The sequence below is a fragment of the Colias philodice genome, chromosome 31, assembly GCF_061535455.1.
Source record: "Colias philodice isolate Cphi_HAF_F1 chromosome 31, ilColPhil1 Martin Lab GWU primary, whole genome shotgun sequence".
NCBI lineage: Eukaryota > Metazoa > Arthropoda > Insecta > Lepidoptera > Pieridae > Colias > Colias philodice.
The window spans coordinates 3,482,622-3,505,568 of record NC_143116.1 but is presented as its reverse complement, the minus strand read 5'-3'; the positions used below and the strand labels follow the sequence as shown (position 1 = coordinate 3,505,568).

The 22,947-nt window shown below is 34.2% G+C and overlaps 4 protein-coding genes across 5 annotated transcripts in view; 3 read left to right on the top strand and 1 right to left on the bottom strand.

The window, feature by feature from the left end:
- Positions 1 to 22,947, top strand: part of LOC149475178 (uncharacterized) — a 115,565-nt gene that overhangs the window by 46,923 nt on the left and 45,695 nt on the right. The gene's annotated exons all lie outside the window — the stretch shown is intronic.
- On the top strand, positions 888 to 4,965 carry LOC149475185 (uncharacterized). Of its 2 annotated transcripts, none has more exons than XM_089713972.1 (8): positions 888 to 1,897; positions 1,988 to 2,189; positions 2,771 to 2,833; positions 2,926 to 2,991; positions 3,253 to 3,387; positions 3,950 to 4,112; positions 4,461 to 4,538; positions 4,648 to 4,965. In XM_089713972.1, the coding sequence occupies exons 1-8, from the start codon at positions 1,893 to 1,895 to the stop codon at positions 4,893 to 4,895; spliced, it is 960 nt and encodes a 319-aa protein (XP_089570098.1). In that variant the 5' UTR covers positions 888 to 1,892; the 3' UTR covers positions 4,896 to 4,965. The 2 variants fall into 2 exon arrangements, with proteins under 2 accessions (XP_089570098.1, XP_089570099.1); XM_089713973.1 differs by adding an exon at positions 2,442 to 2,626 and having other exon boundaries at positions 889 to 2,189.
- On the top strand, positions 16,326 to 19,312 carry LOC149475184 (uncharacterized). Its single transcript, XM_089713662.1, has 3 exons — positions 16,326 to 16,823; positions 16,954 to 17,054; positions 18,480 to 19,312. The coding sequence occupies exons 1-3, from the start codon at positions 16,583 to 16,585 to the stop codon at positions 19,170 to 19,172; spliced, it is 1,035 nt and encodes a 344-aa protein (XP_089569788.1). The 5' UTR covers positions 16,326 to 16,582; the 3' UTR covers positions 19,173 to 19,312.
- Positions 17,592 to 21,664, bottom strand: LOC149475183 (uncharacterized). Its single transcript, XM_089713719.1, has 3 exons — positions 21,380 to 21,664; positions 20,990 to 21,297; positions 17,592 to 18,429 (listed from the first exon to the last, which is right to left on the bottom strand). The coding sequence occupies exons 1-3, from the start codon at positions 21,649 to 21,651 to the stop codon at positions 17,633 to 17,635; spliced, it is 1,377 nt and encodes a 458-aa protein (XP_089569845.1). The 5' UTR covers positions 21,652 to 21,664; the 3' UTR covers positions 17,592 to 17,632.

Genomic DNA, 22,947 nt, shown 5'->3' with positions numbered 1-22,947 from the left:
TGACGGTCGAAAGACCGTTGTCCTGGTAGCAGCTCGGCTTTTATTTCAGGTCATTTAAGTGAATCTATCGCTCGTTCTAGCTCTGCCATGGACTCGTCAAAGACACCTATTCTTTTCATAGCCGCCTCGCGGCCTTCTTTCGCTTTAGGCATCTCTGATATGAATGTAGTCATCAGCCCTCACAGTCTTTGTTGATTCCGACAAATATAATTAAATCTTTCCGATATCATTTTCGCCATCATGTCAACACAATATTGACTAAATAAGTGTCTGTAATAATGTAACGGATTAAAAGAGTTAGTTCTAATCATTAATCTAAATGCATAAAATTGCATACACGAAATAGTTTTCACGAAATAATTTTTATAAACTGTATAAGTGATTGCCTCTCTTTTGCCTTAAAGACGTAATTTAAATTTTGATCAAAAAACCATCATAGCTCAATAACCATCCATTTTTGACCCCTGGTTAACTGGACTTAATTTGTTGCAAATGACCTCTAGTATAACCCCTTTTAAGGATCACGTCGAATTACCAGTCACTCTGTATAAAAGAGCTCGTATCTCATTTACGGTCGGGTTTCCAGCTTTTTTACCTGGACGAATGGAATCAATTCAAATGTCCTCATAATTCTTAAAAAAGTATAATCAACGTGATGAACGTGGTACGCTGCTTAGGTCGTGCTTCCCTCATGCGACTAATATAATCAGTTGGTGTCTGTGATTTTGAATATGAAAAGAGAACTTTTACCTCATAAGGCATTGAAAGCATTACTCCACATTCGTTGAAAGTTGTGTCACGTAGAGCTATCCGAAATGCTTGGGATTTCGTCTCCCTATGTATATCTATTATATATATCTATTATATATATATATATATTCGTCCCCCTATCTATATAGGGGAAATCCCAAGCATTTCGGATAGCTCTACGTGACACAACTTTCAACGAATGTGGAGTAATGCTTTCAATGCCTTATGAGGTAAAAGTTCTCTTTTCATATTCAAAATCAAATCATTCACATTTGTGTAGCTATTTATTCGCAACTTTTCAGCTTGAGACAATCTACTTTTTAAAATAAAATTAATTCAATTTTGTCGACACGTTTCTTTCACCGATAAAGAGTTACAATATTCAGTATAATCGATTAATTGCACGGTGATGGCCACTGTATCTGTCATACAGGGTTTAGGTGTTATTGGGTCTACTGAATGAAATACTCGCTTACGAAGCATACATATTTATTGCGCACGGCGTAAACGTCCGGCGATGTCAATTATGCGTTTCACACTGTGTATAATACATTACATTTATTATTACATTATGTGTTTTGTAAGTCAGCAAAACCCCTACAAGGGCAATAAATGCAACGCAGTTTTCAAATCAAATATTCATTGTTAAAATAGTTTCAGAGCTGCACGTCGATTCTGTAAAATTCAGACAACAACTCGCATATCACGTCGCTATTCACTCTCACTTCGCATAAGGTTCAAAATGACCTTGATTTTGCATTCTGTAAGCATCACCTAATCACTTGCGAAGTGAAGTGAGCTCCAAAGCGACCAATACTGTACTAGTGACTACCACACTCAACAAAATGTAATTCGACATTTATCGGTTTTTTATTTTATCAGTTTTTGACACAGAATTTTAGCTAAATATGATGTTTAAATTACAATCTATTATTTTAAGGAATTTGAGGCAGCTAATAAGTAAAAAATAAACAGAAAACTCTAAATTCGTGTCGTGAATATAATCTATGCTTACCAAAATTACTGACAGCCAACATCATTATTAATCTGTGGACAATATTTTCATCTCGTCCTTGCATTGTTTTGTTTGCATTTTGTTTGTTTTTTTATCGTTCAGTGCCGTTAATTATTGTGAAATAATCATGAAGTAAGTTTATATTTCTTGTTGTAAAGTTCAAAAATAATATTAATTAAAGAAATGTTTATTTTGTTTTCTAATCCAACAATAATGTTTCAGTCCAAATGAAACACGTTCCTCTCACCCATCGTCGGCTCAGGTTGAAACTCTGATAGAGTTTATGGAAAGAAACCCTGGCATGGCGAAGGGTTTCTTGAGAACTCAAAATGCCAGAGAGCGAAGTCGACGCCAGTGGGAGGAACTAGCCGTGCGCCTCAATAGTATAGGTGGCACCATCAAAACCTACAAACAGTGGACCAAGGTTAGCAGTGCTTTTTTTACATGTTAGAACCACTTAACATTCCATAAAGCAAACCACTTAAAATATGCGATAATCTTGGTTTCAAGTGTGTTCCTTGATTTCATAAATATCTTATTTTAATTTTACGTAATTTTACTCAATACTTGACTTTGAATAATAAGGAAATGGAGATTTTAATGTAGTTTAAAAAATACATGTGTATTTAATAACAGCAATTTTTTATAATTTCTTTAAATAAATGTCTGATTATAGTATTGGTCTGACAAAAAAAGCGCCATAAAAAAAAAGTAGCAGCACGTTCTGCTGCTAGGCGTAGGACTGGTGGTGGGATGGAGGATGAAGTGGAACTATCAGAGCTTGAAGAAAGAATTGTTGCTTTATGTGGTGGTGAAAGCTTTTCTACAGGAGATGCACATTTAGGCATACAGCCATTTCCGGTAAGTTTAGAAATGCATTAGGTAAGTAGTACTGGAAGCACTCTGCAAGGTTTGCTGTCGTTTTTATAGCGCCCATTTTTTTAGTAGTTTAGACCCTTTCTAATGTAAAGTGAATTTAAATGAAGTTAAATTTACATGTTTCAGGAAAATGACACCCCGTCTCCATCACATGAAGTGCAACAAATACAAGATGCTGATACTGACAATGTAAGATATTTAAATTTAATTCATAATTTTATGGAATTAATTAATAATATACTCTTATCTAGCATTTATTTGTTTATATTTACTTATTATAGATTCATGTACCACAACAACAGCAGAGTCAGGCACCTACTGAGGAATCACCAGCTATTTTATTTTATGTAAGTTATATTGTACTAAATACTAGTCACATCAGATTTATATAGGTAGTAAGTAATAGGTACATGTACCCACTATTATAAATCTGATGTGTCTAGATTATACTCTATTAGATCTGAATGTACACCTATAAATATTCAAATTCATCATTACCAATATAATTCAAAAAGTAATTTATCTGTAGGGTACTATTTGCAGTCAAAATATTTTAATATAATTTTATCCCATAAGGAAGATACCATTTTATCCAATTTACTTTTCAGGATCCCACTCTGATTGAGGACAGTCAAGAAGAACACACTCGTAGTTACAGACCACCAGCTCGTGCAATTTCGAGAAAACTGCTGTTTGCTTCCTCATCCAGCTCAACTGTTGGAACAAGCCAAAGCATTTTACGGGTATGTATCTGAGTAGAGACAGATTTGAGTTGTCACAGCAAGTGTAGACTGGCCTGTTGGTCTAGTGGTTAGTGACCCTGACTGCTATGCCGGAGGTCGTGGGTTCGATTCCCACCCAGAACAAATGTTTGTGTGATGAGCACGATCATTTGTTCTGTGTCTGGGTGTAATTTATCTATAATATGTATGTATTTAGAAATATATAAGTATGTTTATCAGTTGTCTAGTACCCATAACACAAGCTCTGCTTAGCTTGGGACTAGATGGCGTTGTGTGATAGTTGTGGAATATTAATATTATTATATTAAGTGTATCCTGTGACTGTGATGATTCAAATCATACCTTGAGAACAGATCCGCTACACTCTGGCTTTAGTTGGGTAACCATGTCACATGTTTTTTTTGTTTACTTTTTTATTTAACTACTTAAACCTAATTATTATACGTAAGATTTTTTCAAATCTCTTTCTGAAATTTCATGTGCATTCCTTGGAATTGTCAATATTTTTAATTATAATATTAGGAAGTGGGTTTCCTTTTTAAGATTGTTTCTGTTGTTTCAGAATAACCAGTTAGAGCACACTCCTCCTCCAAATCCTCATATATATCATCCGAGCCTGTCCCCTCCAACGGTAACACTGTCCCACACACCCACACCTTCACCTTCACGCCGTGGTTCCACCCAAGTAGCCTCCCCAGTGATTCAAAGAACTGCTGCTTCATCATGTAAGTGAACAATAAATTATAAACAACTTTCATTACCATTAGATGGAGAATTTTAAAGAAGTATGCATTTTCCATACTAAAATTTTCTTTTTTATTTTCTACTTAATTTATAAATTACTTAGATTAAGCGACAAAAATAAGTTTTGGCTTAGGTAAAATAAATAATGGTCATTCTGCTCACAAAAGATTTCATGTTTAGAAAATTAAGTAATAAGGTTTTTTTACTATTGGTAGTTGTCTATGATGGTCATTAATCGATATAATATCAAGCAAGCTGAATAAAGTAAATCATAGAAGTGACGACTTAAAGAACCTTCATGTAAGTTATGTAAATATTTATCTTTTTAGCTTCTCGTCACGCAGCTTCAGTTGCTTCACCTTCTCGCCGCCCTAGGACAGTTCGTGGTAGTCGAGGTGGTTCTGTGTGTAAGTACAAACTATCAAAACTTCACTTTTGAAACAAATGACAACGAAAAGCTGCTATTTATTTATGAGTTTTTATTAACGCGTGTACTAATAGGTGTTCTCTTTTCAGCATCACGTCACACGTCTTCAGTTGCTGCTCCTCCACCATCACAACGGCGAACGGAATTCTCCACCACCACCGAGAGATTCCTGAGGGTGGAAGAACAGCAGCTGGAGTTACAAAGATTAAATTCACAGATCTTACAGTCCTTTCTGGAGAGGAGTGCAGAGAGGGATAAAATTTTAGCTGAAGCTGTGGCTGCAGTCGGGAAAGGGCTGCAAGCATTGGCAGAGGCCAAAAATAGAGATAGGGTGTAGCAGTATGAGTCGTGTTTTAGTTTTTAAAGTAAGATTTTTAGTTTTTAAAGTAAGATTTTTAGTTTTTAAAGTAAGATTTTTAGTTTTTAAAGTATGATTTTTAGTTTTTAAAGTAAGATTTTTAGTTTTTTAAAAACTAAAAATCTTACTTTAAGTTCTGTAAGTTTTTTTAATATTTAAATTAAACACTTTTAACGAATACTAGCGCAGTTTTATTGAAAGACCCGCCTCACACACCACAGAATACATACAATAAACAACACCAAAATCAAAATCGAATATTTTTATTTCACTTAGGTGCTCGGTTCGGGTTGGTCGATTCCATGGAGAAGAACCGGCAAGAAACTCCATGGTTACTCTTTTAAAATATGGTATAGTTTTACAAACGGATTGTTACAAATTTTGAATAGGTACTTAGATATGTGAGAAAAACGTAGGTCTGGTAATAAGGGGAAAGTCCTTACGAAAATTAGCACTACAAAAGAAGAAATATATATAAACACACGACCTACTATGTTCTCACATTCACAAACAAGGAGTATGGAAAAATCTGTATAAAAAGAAAGCTATAAAGCTGGGTTACTTCTATATTGTCTTACAAACTAACAAATCTGAACAAAGAGAGTAAAAGCTTAGCTAAGGCAAAACGAACACAATAAAATAAAAAAACTATCAGGAATAAAATAGATGAATCATATCCTAACACGTGGATAGAAGAAGTTAAAGATTACAAATAAGTGCTGCTGCTGAGCTGCCAGGATCAAATTAATTATGACGTGAACGCCAAAGCCTATTCACTATGTTTCGCCTATGTAATTGCCCTAGAGCTAAATCGGTGTTAGATGGCAAATCCCTAGTTTGCCTCCTTTGAACTTCAGCAATTGTTTGAAGCTCTTCTAGTCGCTCTTCTTCCGAAATTGTGAATGCCGGCATTCCTGCGCGAATGCACATGTTGTGCAAAACACAACATGCGATAACTATTTTTGCAACTACGTCTGGATGATAGTTGAGCACTCTGTGCACTAATAAGCACCTAAATCGTCCTTTTAGGAGGCCTATTGTTCTCTCTACTGAATTACGAGCAGTTAAATGACGCTCATTATAATAAGCTTCTGGGGAATTATCTTCAGCGCCACTAATTGGTGTCATAAGGAAGGCGCGCTGAGCATATCCTGAATCACCTGAAAAAAAACATAACTATGTAGTTTTTATACCTAGTAATTAGGCTTATATTCTGAAGTAGGGGCAGGGAGGGATTAACTTACCGAGCAAAACAACTTCTTCACCAGCATTTGTTAATGCCTCTAAGTGTTCTTTTATAACACCATAATTAAAAATGAAGCTATCATGAGTAGCTCCACCATAAGTTGGATCCACATTTAAAATATTTAAATCTGCATCTGTAATCTGAAAAAAAAAATATAATAAAGATAATTGAATACCTAATGATAATTGATTACAACATTGAAATCCATTTTACCAATTGCACATTTCTTGCATGGTAGCCTTTGCGGCAGTAGAAACGTTCTTCATTCTCTGCTGGTTTTTTCATTGCCACCAGAGTGCCATCAATACACCCAAGAGCTGCTGGAAAGCCAAACTTTTTGTAGAACCTGTAATTTGTAAAAATGTAAAAAAATCAAAGGGTCACTTTAATTATAATATATTATACCTACTAACCTTTCTTTTAACATTTGTCTTTCTTGTATATTTTGAGGAAACCTTATATATTTTCTTACTATGGCCGGATTATTCAGAGCTTCCACTACTTCATTTATGCAACGAGATGCTGATGGTTGCGATAAATAGGTTCTTATGTTTTCTTTAATAATTTTCTGATAACTGCCATTAGCCAAGAATGACAAGGTGCATAATATCTGAAACAATAAATCAATAAAAAAATAAATACCTACTTTACCTGGATCTAGTCAAAACAACAAAGGGACCAATTTGGTTATTTTCATGCTGAATAGAATACCAATATTATAACTATAGGTACCTTAGACTAACATGAAAACATATATATGAGTACAGCTAGCGGGGAATCCACAAAGGGAATAAAATACTCCTTAATATGAAGTGTTTTTCTTAAATTAGGTATGGTATGCTTGGTTACAAATCTTTCCGCTATAAACTGTGTAAATACTTACAAAATTAACTTTATAGGTACTTAGTAAAATAAACTTACTTTTACACGAATTGAAAGTCCTTTTCCTAGACGTTTTGTGGGCTTTATCAGAGGCAGTAACTCATACTCCAGTTGGTCAATTAACTCCTTTGACAATCTATACACGCTCACATAGTCGTCATCTCGGGTTAATAAAGATAAACTTCGAATTTTGGTAGATTGTCGACGCTTTTCTAGTTTATCCAAAGCGTGAGCTTCTTCTAATATAGATTTATACAAAAACATTCTTGCCATCGTTATCGCTTAATTAGGTAGGCACTTATTCACTTTAAAAACTTTATATAAACACTATCTAACTATGATTTCTTCTATTTTCACTCGTAAAATAGATACTTATAATTTGACACTTTGAACCGGGTTTGAGTGCGAAGTGAGCGTCGAGCTCACGGTGGAATTACCTTAAAGAATGCCACTTTTTATGTCATCTCATACTTTATCTGTCAAAATCTCGAGTTCAATATAGTTCAACTCGCAAACACGCTCGCAAGAGTAGCGCTAGTGTAGATTCGAATTATCAACCGAGTTTTAAGAATGCCAATCAAGAAACTCACAGCGGATTCAGATTCGAAGTTTAGAATGAAGTCTTACAGAATCACACTGCTGGATGTATCACTTTGACATTAATCAGTTATCTCGTGATGTAAAGCTAAAAACTTTAGTGGGTCCTCTTCAAAATTTCTTTAAAAAAACTGTGTTGTAAAAAAAATATGATTTAATTCATCGAGACTATTAAGTGGGCGATTCTCCTTAATCAATTCCCTAACATAGTTGACCATGTTAATAAATTTTCACTATTTCTATAGCATCTGGGGAAGGAGAAAGGGGTTGGGGCCACCCCCAGTTTTATTTGTCTCTCGCCTAAACAAGGATATTTAATTTTTGGCACTTCTATTGGTTTATTAATTGTTTTTTATCCACATTTGCTAGATCAAAACTGAAAAATAACACGTTTCAAATTTCAAATTCAAATGATTTATTGTGATTCACAGGTTATAAGGGTTATTACAATGTATGAGGTGATCTGCTGTGATCTGCCACGTGGCGTACAATTTTTAAAAAATGTTTTACAAATGTTTGGAATAAGGTTTATAACCAAACTAATATACAAAACAATACATTACTTACTTCTCTGTTATTTCGTCCCAAGCCTTTGTTTTTTCCTTATTAGTATTAGTTGTTAAATCCCTATTTTCTATTAGAGTCAGATAGGGTCGTAAAATATTCTTAAACAGTTGCTGTAAACAGGGTTCATCTCTATGTACCTCCGTTTGTAATAATGTAACGAACAAACGAAGATAGAGTTGTCAGTCAAAGATATCGATTGAGGCGCACCTGCCGACAAGTGGCCGAACTAATATTTTTTATCACATACCTACAACTAGCTAGAATGTATACCCGCAGTACCCCTTGTTTTCCTTTTTGCTTAAAATTACAAATTGTGAATGTTTTCAATAAAAATGCTTGGGTAGACTGTATATTTTTATTTTTTCCTCTTTTCACAATATATGTATAAAAGCCATTTTTTGTACTTCATCATTTTCATTTACATCTAGTTTAGTGCCATTTAACAATTTATTTGTATCTCTGCAGTTACATAAAAAGAAATTGCAAGTGAGATTGACTATAAAATCTTCTGCAGATTGTTTGTGCTCATTACATTTAATATAATTAAAACTCGTCAACGTGAATAATACGGTCTTGATGTAATTTTTAATATGTATTATGTTTATTACTTTTATTACTTAATATGTAGGTAATATGTATATAATTTTAATTCTTTCAATAATAATCATCATTTTTGGAGTAACCCACACAATATGTATTGATGTGTTTGTAGTTTGCTGTGCAGTGTGCAAGCAATTATGTAGGTACTAGGCAACTAACATAACTATAAATATTTTGATTAACTTTCAGATGCAAGATGATTCTGGAGATATTCAAGGTTTGAACGGAGAGTGCTCGAATATTGTAACAAATCACTTACTTCGCGATCAAACTTTAGGGTTCTATATTCTTCGTCAATTTTTGTTCTGGCAGTATCAGTAACTGTATCTGAACATAATTTAAATAATTTTATGTCATATTTGTGGCGTTTGTTCGGATGTTTTGTTTCAAAATAAGCCTTCCTCTCCAGGGGATTAGGCTTTCGTTGATAAATATCTTTTTACCGGGTCTATAAGCGTTTTGAAAATTACTTATGAATTTCCATCAATGTTCTAAGCTTATACAGACGGTCATCACCAGGGTCTAGGACCTAGACCCTGGTGATTAAATAGGTCATTGTCCGAGAAATGAAGAAATTTCAAGATGATGATGATTCGAATTTATTACGTGACATTACTGTTCTGGACAGTGGTAATCCATACAGCTTATGTGTTCGCCAATAATCGCGAATGCAAGGTAACTTCACCTAACCCATCCATTCAATGAGAGCCAGAAATCTATACATTTCATTGGTGGTCACAGGTTTCCAACTGTGTAGTCTAGATTTAGGACCAACATCTATATTGCCTGCTTTTAGACTTTGGCAAGCATAAAGCGCGTCACACACGGTGAAAATACTATAATATTTTATGTTAAGATTCTTTAATATAAAATATTACAGTATCTTAAGGTATCCGGTATCAGCGTCCTGTTACAAATGACCCGAAATTTTGTGTCAGTGTTTCGGGTCATTTGTAACAGGATGGCGGTTCTACAGGGGTCTTAGTACGCAATGACAAAAAGAAAAATGATGGTCAGAACGCTGATATCGGATACCTTAAGATACTGTAATAGAGAATCTTAACATAAAATATTATAGTATCTTCACCGTGTGTGACGCGCTTAATGGTTAGTTTGATTTACTATTAGTTGAATATTATGTCGAAAGTAAAAAAACGTATGTATGAGAAAGGAATTAAATTAATACTTATATGCTGTCTCACTACCATTTATATCATTGGCAAGGCTGGCTTCTTCATCTACTAGCCGAGAAGTGCGGTTTTGAATCGTTTGACTACCTTCATCGAGTGACAACCATGCCTGTCTTAGACAGTGCGCGCACGAGCAACTTTGTCTCCGCAACTATTTTGTCTCTCCCACCTATGGGCTAGCATGAAAGTGCGCGCACGTAACGACGCAACTCCCCATACAAATTGATGGGAGAGACAAAATAGTTGCGGAGACAAAGTTGCTCGTGCGCGCTTGCTGTGAACGGTACGTTGATGGTAATGTACTTAGAATTTTGGTCATAACTGCTGTGTCTTCTCACCAGTCTCCCGTAGCTGCTTTGCCAAGCTTTCTACCTAGGACACATGCTGTGCCATAGTACCTATCGTTGACACTATATGAATATTGATAAAAATTTTCATGAATCAACATCTTGTTGTATTCAGAGTTTTGTTCATAGATAGCTTCTAATTTTGACATAACCTGTTTAGCAGTCTCGCAGTTTTCTATTAAAGATATTTGGTTTAAATCCATGGACGATGTCAGAATGAACATGGCCAGGCCATCATCTTTGTCTTGCACTTGCGAACTGGTTTCCGTAGGTCTTGCCTTCTCGATATACAATCCTTTTGCTCGTAATGCACATTTAACGTGAAATTTCCATTGCTTAAAATTTCTTCCGTCAAACTTCTCAATTTTCATCGCAACCTCCATTTTAGGTTAGTTTTTACACCGGTTGTAATCTTGCTCTTATATAGACTTCCTTTATTGAAAATATATTTTAAATATGCCTGGGCCCATAATCTATTGTGATTTGGTAATATTTTCAATAAAACTTCTTCTTTACAACCAATGTTTTAAATAAAAGTTAAACGCATACATTACACAGCACAGAGCAAGCAAGAAAAGGACAGGTAGCGCACCAACTGTCAAAAACGAGAAACTCAATTTGTACATTTACAAAGACAGTTTGTAACATAGCGTTCACAGATACACCTGTCAACTACATTATAAATTTATACTCAAAAATAATGTTCATATTTATCACTATTAAGTCATAATTATACCGAATAAATAAAAATTTAAGTTTTTGTTTTGAAACTATAAAGATTGTTCTTTAATGTTTCGCTTTTCGGATTTACAATAATAAGTAATTTTTATAGTTATTAGTTGTCTATAATAAAAAGTAAATGTTCTTACTCTTCTTTACATTCTATTGTGTGCCGTGTGATCTCATTTTATAATGTTTTTTTAATATTTAGCTTATGCTTTATAGTTGGAAACACATCGCTGAAATGTTCAATCCTTGTTTCACTATTTTATACAGAAAATCACTGGGTGCTTCTAAAGCAATCTCAAATGCTGTAATTTTTGTTTAGGATTAAAAGTTGTTTTTCATCGTTTATTATTTAATTTTTCTTCAATAAAATATTTTCACACTGGGCACTGTACAGAGCACCATGTGATCTGATTAACACAATTACATATTTCTTTAACTGATTTAATGAAATTTGTTACAAAATTTGACTTCCCACATCCACTTTGTCCTGCCACAATAGCAGTAAACAGATGGATAAAGTGAAACATTTATCAGAGTTTAAAGGGATGAAATAAAAAACGAAAATGTTGGTGTAAAAATTTAATATATATATTGCTAAAATTATATAAAACATGTAATTGGTGAAAACAGAATGATCTGTATACTATTTCTAACACAATTAGTACTTATCAGAATTTCACAATCACTTCAACATCAAATTTAAGCACACAAATAAAAACTACAATTATTTTACATTATTTACAATCAAACAATACATTTTAAATATGTAATAAACTATTAATTAACATTAAAGTAATATCATAATTTTACAATCACTACAATTTTGTATATACACACAGAAATAAAAGTAAAAATCGTTACAAAACACTTAGCGTAATTTATTATGTCCCCAAGCCAATGTATCAATGTTATTGTTCATAATTATATGTACATCGTTTGGTATCATTATAAGATAAAGATGTTTTATTTATTTTTTGTGTAAAAATAGTGTTTGATTGACTTAAATCGAAGCATACTACAATATAATACATTTTTATTAAACAACCACGATTTGTAATTTTCCATATTCATAGTTCTTGGTTTAGGCTCTCCACCAGAATTCCGTACGCAGTATACGCTGAGTTTTTAGCATCTAAAATGAGTGATGATAGATATGCAGAACGCTTGTCATAATTGCCCAATGCCCATACCTCATTAAAAAGTGTCGTTTGCATTTCTAAGCTAATTTTAGTAGAACACTTTTTACGGCAATCTGATAAGGCGATCAGTAGTAGTGATTCGCGGGCGCAAGCACCGCCAGTTGCAAAGGTTTTCGTGTCGTCTGAGCTCTCTGCAATTGTACGTTCACGTCTGTCTGAAGGTCTTTGTTCCGAATATAAAACATTCCTTTTCGGTGACGCTGTAATTGCACTCAGCTTTGTTTAAGCTGCGTGAAGCGAAAGCAATTGGACGATCCTGTCCAATTGGGCCTTGAGACAAGATAGCGGAAATAGCAAAATTTGAAGCGATCCATTTTAGTGTAGGATGCACGGTTTCGGAGATGTGCAGATCGATTTACTCATCTATTACTCATTGTGCACCTGATATCCGGTCTGTACCGTCATTAGCGTCCCATTATTCACCTTTTCCTATTATCTATTGTTCCTCCAACACCATCCCAACTCGGCGTTCATATCTATTACTCATTGTGCACCTCGCTATAAACACATTCCTTCATTTTACTGCCATTTTTATTTCTAAAATGTTGTTGTTTATTATCTACTGGTTTGTGTGCTTATGGAAAATGGTCACCAAATAACGTTTCCTAAAATAACTTACTTTCTGTTAACCAAACCGAACTTCGGGGTGTCCCTGATTTCTTGCTAAAGCGAGTTTTAGATTTGGCGACCATTTGTCTATTTTGCTATACAAAAATAATTATTAATGAACATTTGAATTGTAGCCTTATCTACATATATTATAAAATAGTAGCGAAACATCTCATCCACTAAAATATCTTTGTACAGTGTGTTCCCTGTAAATATGCTCGTAAAACTATGCATTGAATATCCCTGAAACTTATATAGCAAATACATTAAGCAATATTCACCACAAACTGAAGTCCAATCATTCTGAATCCTATCAACATTCCAGTCCCATCTCTTACAATTCCTTTTCAAAAACTGGAGATGATATTTAGGATAGCATCTACGACAACACAAACTATAGTAGAGCCATTTTAATAGGCAACATTTGACAGTTCAACAAAAGTCAACAACGTAACCTAGTAACGACGACATAGAATAACATGATATTTCGTTTTGTTAGAACTGCACATTTGCTTAACTTTTTTCAATTACGATTACATATTTATAATAATAATGACCGATGCAACTAATTTTAGGTTGATTTTACTGATAAACCATTCTAAACATAATAAACATTTTCTTATTTAAAGAACTGACGTCGCTACAATTTTGTGTCAACCCTTTTTTCTTTATAAATACCAGAGACGTTACTCTAAAAATCGAAATCTGACATCTAGAATCGAATGCATTGGTTACTTAGGAATAAAAATCATCATAAATTATTGACATGTGTTTCAAGTTCGATTGACAATTGTTTCAAGTCCGTATCGATTAATTCGCTTTAATCGATGTTTTTAAGCAGGTTACCACCCTATGAAGATAAAATTGATAGACGTCAAATGTTGCCTATTAAATTGGCTCAACTATAATAAAACACTGGTATGGTTGCGGTCAAAATTTTGTGCTATAACTATTTTATGCTATACTAGTCTTCCTTGGACTGCTGCTTTTCCATTTTCTGTAGCGTTTCACTTGCGTTGCCTCCAAAATATTTTAATATATTCATCTTTAATGATTTAATTTCATCGGGCCGAGAACACACAGTTTACCATATATGTAAATCGGCGACGCGGCGGCCGGTGTCAAAATATACGCGCGCGTGCACCAACTTTAGGCAGGGTCGCCATGTAAGGTGGTGCCTCGGGAGAGGATTGAAACTAGGGTTGCCAACACTTCATCATCAAAATATAGTATTTTCCAAAATAAAGTGTAAAAAATATAGTACATTTAAAAAAAATATAGTATTTTATGGGAAAAACAAGTTTTTTCCACTCTTTGCGGTCTTTGGCCAGACGCATCCAAGATTTACCCGCTGTTCTAGAAATATCGTCGGACCATCGTGCTTTCGGTTTGCCTGGCTTACGTCGACCACTCCATGGTCTCCATTCCATATTTATTTTTATAAAAACTATATTTTTGCACTTCTTGAACTGTGTAACCTATTTAATAAATAGCACATCTAAATAATATGTAGTAATTAATGATATCGAATCTTTTTTATTTTGTACTTTTCCATTTTTGAAGTCGGTTGTTTCACAGTTATTTTTATGTTTAAAATAGGTGTCAGTCAAGCTTCTTGTCACATTCAATTTTTAAATTAATATAAATCAAAAGCTCATTTTTTATTAATGATACCCTTACAGATGGAGCGTTGCCGAACTAAACCGAATGATTTATCGTCATTTTCAATAAAGCTATGTGTGCTGTCATTTCGCCGCTGCACTGTACGTACACGGTGCTTCTGTATGCGTGTAATGTTACCAGATATTGAAAAAATTCCCAAATTTTTCCCCGACTACGAAAAAAAGAGGGTTATGTTTTTCGAGTTTATGTATGTATAATATTTCTTTGACACGCCCTGCAGTATAAACCGTTGGACCGATTTTGAGTTGTAGGTTTCATTGCAATCATCTGAATTATTATGTTAGTGGCGGTAGTGACGTAGGCTATATACATAAATTAGCAGTCAAGTTTAAATTTTTATTTTAATATAATTTCGGGTTTATGCTATTTTTTTTTATAATATTGTAAAAATTATTTTATTACATAAAGTACCTGCCTACTAAAGTTATATATGGACAAAATAATTGTATTCAATTTTTAATTAAATAAATTACATAAAAAAAGTTAAAATATTAAAATGTAATGTAATAATTATATTATTTTTTATTTTTCAAAATATATTATATGAATGCGAATAGCGGTGGTTTTTAGTCGAGAATACGAGACATTTTATTTTCATCATATCCATCATAGAGTTCACATAAATTAAATCTCTAGCGAAAAGGACTATTGACATTTTTAAGCTTTATAAAAGTATCAAAATAATGTATTATGCTTATTAAAATAATTTAATAATGATCATGAACCTTTAGTGCACTATAAAAATAATCACATTCACGATCGAAAAATCCAACAGCATTACCCTGAAGATCTTTTAACCATTTACCGTTTTACCAGTAAAAATGGCAAATTCATTTTCAAAATACTGGCAACATACGTTGAAGTTTTGTATTCCTTCATATCTGTAAAATTATTATTTGTATAAAGAAATAAATCAGCCAAATAATCTACAGAAAACCTGTGAAACGATGTTTTATCTTTTTTTTTTGTTTTCGGGAACAAATTTTACAGCGTTTTATTATCACAAGACAGCATTTTTTTACTAAAATTGCAAACCCTTTTTGAGGTATTGAATGACACTATATGCGCTATAGCACTGGTGCAGCGACGTATTTGCTTTTGATTTCGTATTTTCTTTGACAAGGGCGACGGGCGGTTGTCATGCTCCATCTGTATTTTATTTTGTAATCTAAAGATGATACCTACCACAGAATGATACACTACTTCTGTTTCTTTCTTCTCGCCACTGGTATATGCGCAATAGGTTATATGACTTAGCCATATTTTTTTTAATGAATGATTTGTTTGTAACATTTGTCGGTGTTGAAAATATAGTATTTTTGCGTACTATATATGTTTTCAACAGTATATAGTACGCAGACCCGAAATATAGTACAATACTATATATTATAGTACGGTTGGCAACCCTAATTGAAACACTAGGACTGCTGAATGAATACTGTATATTTAAAATATAACATGCCTTATTAAATAGATACAAAACTAGGTTACACGTGTTATATAGTTAATATTATTATAGCTGTTAGTACTTATATCTAAATTTAAGCACTAGGTATATCTCAAGTAATCAGTCTGATAATAATTAAGTAATTATAAATAACACATTATATAAGTAAATCTTTATATTATAATCCTTTGTCAGTCCATATAGCTATTTATTTTTGCAGGGTAAGCACGAATGGCATTTGGAAGTGCATAATACTTTATTTTTAAAACACAGACATCTTGCTGTAGCACAGTTTTTCTTACAAAGGCACTTCTTATGGTACGTTTACACGCTTGCCAAGCCTTAGCAAGGATCGACAATCGCAAGCATGTAAAAAGGGCGTTTGGCTTGGCTTGCGTGGGCTTGTGCCTGCTTGCTTCCGATCCAGTCGAGTGTCGGTTTTTTTACGCAGATCAAAGGGCGTTTGCGGCAAGCGCTTGCGATGCATTTACATGTTGGTCCGCGTTTAGTAGCCATCGTGATCTCGCGATGAGTGCACGCTTGCTTGATTTTACAAAAAATAAATAAAAAATGAGTTGCTGGTCGAATGAGGAGAGTCTTTCGTTTCTAGAACATTACCAACTGGAACCATGCATCTGGAATCCGAAAGATGCAAATCATAAAGATAAGAAGAAACAAGCAGATGCATGGATTCGTCTTTCTAAACTTACTGGAAGGCCAGTAAAGGAAATAAAAAATAAAAAAGAGATATTGATGACTACTTTTCGCAAACACTTGAAAAAAAAACGTGAATCTATGCGTTCTGGCGCAGGTATGTTCCTACGATACATTTATAATTATTTTGATAGTCTGCAAGGTGTAACTGTTTAAAAGCGTTGGTTAGTTTCTCGATTATTCCATACTATCTCGCTCTAATTTTCGATGTTTTTATTTTATTTTAGGTGCCGAAGAAATATACAATCCAACTTGGTATGCTTACGAAATCATGGAGTCATTTTTACTACCAGTATATACTTGCAATGAAGGGATAAACACCGAAACAGTAAGTAAATAAATTTATTTATTCTAAGGGCCGACTTTTCAATCCTTGGTTTAAAATTTATCCGTCCAATAAAGTATTATCGTAACATTTTAAAATGCCACCTGTAAACTGTCAAATACGGACAATAAGAATACATTTTTGAAATGGTAGTTTAATGCGTTATTGGACGAATAAGTTTTAACCAACGATTGAAAAATCAGCCCTAAAACATATAATAAATCTGTAGAAGGGTCAATTCTGTACATTGAAAATATTGAAAAAATAAATAGCAGGGGGTGTTACTGGATCGATACCAAACCCAAATATGTGATTAAAAAAATTTTTGTCTGTCTGTCTGTCTGTCTGTATGTGAAGGCATCACGTGAAAACTAACGGTTCGATTTCGATGAAACTTGGTATAATTATACCTTATTATCCTGGGCATAAAATAGGATACTTTTTATCCCGGAAAAATACGTAGAAAAAAATAAATCTTAATTTTTCCGCGCGGACGGAGTCGCGGGCGGAAGCTAGTTCTAAATAAAAAAAAAACACCGGTTGGTTATTATACCTACATTTATTTATACATTTTTATCAACTTATCCAATCCTATTAAAATATGAAGTAAATTCTTCCCTGACTTCTCTGGCGTTCACCGGAGATCTTCGTGGTATTTGTGGTAAATTTTGCAATGCATTATATTCGTCGTTATCTCTACGCCATGAACCTGGGGTAACCATATTTCCACTACTGTCATATACGTCAAACGAACTCTGAGGAGTATATCGATTTGAAGAACTTTTACTTGTTCTCAAAAAGTTATGTAGTAATACACAAGTCATCGTAAATTCCGTTACAGTTTGTGGTTCTAAATTGATAGGGCGTCTGAATATTCTGAAAACTGAGGTTAAAATTCCAAACGTATTTTCAACTACAACTCTGGATCTAGATAAATTTTGGTTAAATAACCTTTTTGGTGAGTCTACTTCATGGTTTCCAGGGTAGGGTTTCATTACGTGTTGACTCAATGCAAAAGCACCGTCAGCTAAAAACACGTATGGAATATTAATATTCGATCCTGAAAGTGGACATGGTGGTGGAAAATTTATCTCGTTTCTAATTATTCTTTTCCATAGTAAACAATTATTAAAGACGCCGCCGTCACTTATTCTTCCTTGACTCCCGATGTCTGCGAATACAAATTTGTATTTGCTATCCACTAAAGCCAAAAGGACAATGCTAAAAGTTTTCTTATAATTGAAATACTCTGTTCCACTATGCGTTGGGCTTTCAATGACTACATGCTTGCCATCCAATGCACCTATGCAATGTGGAAATTTAGTCCTGAATCCTTCTTCTATATTAAGCCATCCTTCTGCTGTGGTGGGCATCTGTAAAAAGAAAGTAAATGAAGTGTAAGTTTAAGTATATTATTTTTTTTTGCAGCAATCACAACAAATAGAAGAAGATACAGATCAGACAGAGGATGACCCTCTGATAAGAGACCGTACAAGTACGGTTACCACACCATCCAGACCACCATCTAGATCACCATCCAGACCACCATCCATACAAGCTGTTACTAATAAACGTCGTCGCCCTGCTTCTGAAACGGCTGAAAAGCAAATGGCCGTGGCTTTTGGACAATTAACAAATGTTTTGGGTCAAAGGCAGAATGAAAATATACCTGCTCACAAAGACGATGATTGCGATCTATACGCAAAATTATTGGCTATAAAGCTACGTGAACTGTCAACTGATGAAAGAAAAATTATGATGTACCAAATAGATGGGTTGTTTATTAACAGAATCAGTCAAAAATCAAATGAGCGTCATATATATTATTCTCGACCATCGTCAATGGCTGGTGCGTATTCAACACCATCTCCTGCTTATTCTGAACCTATTCTTAACAACCAAAGTTTTTTTCCCTCTCCAAACACACAAACTTCTTATTCAGCGCCAGACATGGCAAAACATATACCAACTCCAATAGCTCGAGCTCCGTCTACATCAACAGCACCCTCGTCATCTATTCGTATCATATCGGACCAAATCATCAACCCAGCCTCACGTGAAACCAACATTATAAACATGGCTATGCTGAATGCTTTCGAAGATTTTGATTCGTCGACATAATTCTTATTTAAATTAATAAATAATTAAACAATAAAGCATTCGGCTAACATACATTCTTAGAACAGATTTCCTATGATTCTATTAAAATATAAATAAATGTATAACATAATGTTTTGTTTTATTCCTACCTTAACTAGATCCTTTAGGCGCGGGTCAAACACAAGCGGCGCGGGCGCGGGCGTGCCATAAGCGCACCTCTTGAATCTGTTTTGCACCACGTCCTTCTTATACATTTTGTATGAAAGAATTTTGGAAAGGCGACGAGGCGGCACGCCACGGTTGCGCCGCGGGCGTACCGCAGGCGTACCGCAGGCGCGCTTCCCCCATCGCATCCAAATAGAGGTCAATTCACGGTCATACACAATCAAAAACAAATCGGGTGGTAGTAGACCGGGAGATACTGACACAAAATTTCGAGTTACAATTACAATTTTTACAAAAAAAAAATTTGCAGATTTTCGGCGGTATGGCGACCATTTGGAATCGTCCGAAAAGTATGGCATGGCGATTTTCGTAAATGGCTGCACGACGATGGTTACCTGTGCAAAAGTTAGCCTGGTACAAATGGTTGAATTGTTTTTTTTAAATCAACACATTCGCGTCGGTATGGCGGGCTGTAAGTCACACCGGAAAAGTATGGCATGACACTACCGCCTACTTCTTTTTTATGGGCTATCGGTAAATTCTAAAATTTTTGTGTTACAAATCGTTTGACTTCGCTATTTTTCCGACGAGTTCGACTAACGCCCACGCGACTAAGCCGCCGGTACCAGCGTTCACACCATCGTTTTTCTTTTTGTCATTGCGTACTAAGACCCCTGTAGAACCGCCATCCTGTTACAAATGACTCGAAATTTTGTGTCAGTATCTCCCGGTCTATAGGAGACGGTAGCCTGTCAGTCAAAAATGTGTTCTCTCTGTGTGGAATTATATAGAGCTGCTATTACATACCCTTCTTCGTTTTGTTTTTAAAGGTGAATTGAATTAATCGATGAAATGATTTACACAGGTGATGGCAGTAGGGAAAGTGAAAATGAAGAAGAGCATAATGAAAGTTCCCATGTATTTACAATGTCAGAAATAAAGATAATCCTGATTTTGATTGTGTTTTTTATTTATTTGTAATTGTAATAATATTGTGGAATGATCAGTACTGTAAATACTTTTGAACTGAGATTTTAATGATAAGATTTATATGGTTTAAATGTAAACCTGTGTTTGAAAACCATATTTTATCTATACTAATATTATAAAGAGGAAAGGTTTGTATGTATGTATGTATGGTTTTCACGCATAAACTAGGTACTGGACCGATTTTGATGAAATTTGGCACAGATAATCTTTAGACCCTGAGAAAGAACATAGGCTACCTTTTATTGCGAAATATGTACCACGGGCGAAGCCGGGGCGGACCGCTAGTACAATATAAATTTTGTGTTATTTTAACCTTCTTTTCTTCCATCATTACACCAGTACTACTTTAAAATTACTTTAAAAGTACTATAAAATTTTCCAAGTAAATTCCAACATTTCCAACAAAGATATATTTGCAATCGTGGGGTTATCCTCGCTATTTACTTACAAGGAATTATCAAAACAAAATCGTTACTTTCAAATTAACGTTACTTTCAAATCTCTTTTAGCACAAAAAACATAATTTTACTAAATTATGCATGAAGAAAATGCATTTAACCACTCTATATAAATATCATTTTCGGACGCCAACAGCGCGCCCGATGCGCGCCGGCAGCGCGCCCGAGGCGCGCCGGCTGGCGCGCCCGCGGTGCGCCCGATGCGCGCCGCGCCGCTTGTATATGTCCCGCGCCTTAGAATTTCATTAAGAGCTCGGCAAACTTCACGAATGATTATTGATATCATAGAGACAGATACTTTAAATAAGTAGTGAAGGCTTTTGTAAGAATCACTAGATGCTAAAAATCGTAGCGTAATGGCAAGACGAAATTTGGCTGGTATAGCTTCTCTGAAGTCTGTATCATGCTTGGATATCATTGGTGAAATTTTTTGCAGTAAAAACTCAAAATCAGAATAGCTCATTCGGCAGAAGTTATCAAACTCTCCAGATGGTTCATATAAAAGTTCATTAAATTTCTCTTCTATAAATTGTCTGTAACAAATAAAATATATCGTAAGTATTGTGGCATAACTCAACTGCAACAGATAATGGTTAAATCAAAATAGGTAGATACCTGGTACGATTATGATGAATCTTTTTCATCCACCATCTTCGCTGTCGTCGAGCTCTCCTTTTTTTTATTTCACTTTGCTTACATTTCAAATAAAAGTACGTTAAACCAAAAGCAATAGCCGTCACAAGTTCGGTGTCCGCCATGCTTGGATGTATATTGCAGACTGACGCATACACAAGCGTATAAACGCCTTTCAAACGCCAAACGAGATTTGTGGAGGCTTGGGACTGTTTGCAGTTTGCCAAGGCTTGGCAAGCGTGTAAACGTACCATTATACATTTTCATATCTTAAATGTTTTACATTTCCGATCGCTATTTAGGAAATGTATAGATTTCCTAGGAAATGTGTATAGAATAATTTATTTCACACATTTCCGTGCGATTTTAGGAATAACATACATTTCCTAGGAATTGTATACAATGACGGATTACATACATTTCCGTTGACATATACACAGAGAAATAAAAGTAAAAAGTATTACACTTAGCGTAATTTATAATATCCCCAAGCCAATGTATCAATGTTGTTGTTCATGATACATCGTTTGGTATCATTATATGATAAAGATGTTTTATTTATTTTTTGTGTAAAAATAGTGTGTTTGATTGCAAGATAGGAGCATACTACAATATAATACATTTTTATTAAACAAACACGATTTGTAATTTTCCATTTTTTTTTGGTAACACTTTTGTTAACCCGTTTTGCCTTTGCTATAAATTTATCTTCTATACAAGGTTCTAAGGCATACATTTTTGATCGCAACCCTACAAAATTCCTTCAATACTTTACCATTATGCTCATCTTTAAAAAAACCTAACTTTTTTTTATTTATTTTTGGATATCCGTAAATATTATTTTCCGGGTAATCTGATGTATCGAAATAGTGAAGTAGATCTGGTTTTATATCCTCGTATAAATTGAAAAATGAAAAACGTTTATTTACAGACACATTATAAATAGTTATACAATAAAAAGACACGACGGTCGACTAAACTAGGTACTAGACCTGTGCTATAGTCGATCGACGCTTTCCACTCCTTAAGACATAGGTGCCAATTGTCTGTTAAAAGGAGATGTCCAAAAAATGACCCAGAATCGACAGGAATGAAATGTGTACCAATGGATTGGTAATTAAATATAATATAATGTAGCAAAAGCAGTAATCCTGAAATCGTTATAGTATAGGAGCTAGGAGCAAAATAAAATAAGTAAGAAATTCGTTTAAAAAATCAAAAAATAAGTTTACGTCATGTTGTAGCTTAATATGACGTTATAATAATGTTGTATCACTTGTGTTATACATGATAATTATCATCAACACATTTTAAAAGCAACAGCAACATAATAACATCATGTTCAATCACAACATAACTGACTAAAGATTCCGTTATTAAGTAGTAGTTTTTATTTTGGTTCAAGATACTACAATTGCTATAGTACTGTGTGTATTATTGGTGCCTAATTCTCTGGCTAAGGATTGGAAATAAAAAATAATAATAGGTATAGTATAGGAGTTAAAAGACAATAGAACTGAATAAAAAATCGTTTGAAAATTATTATGATG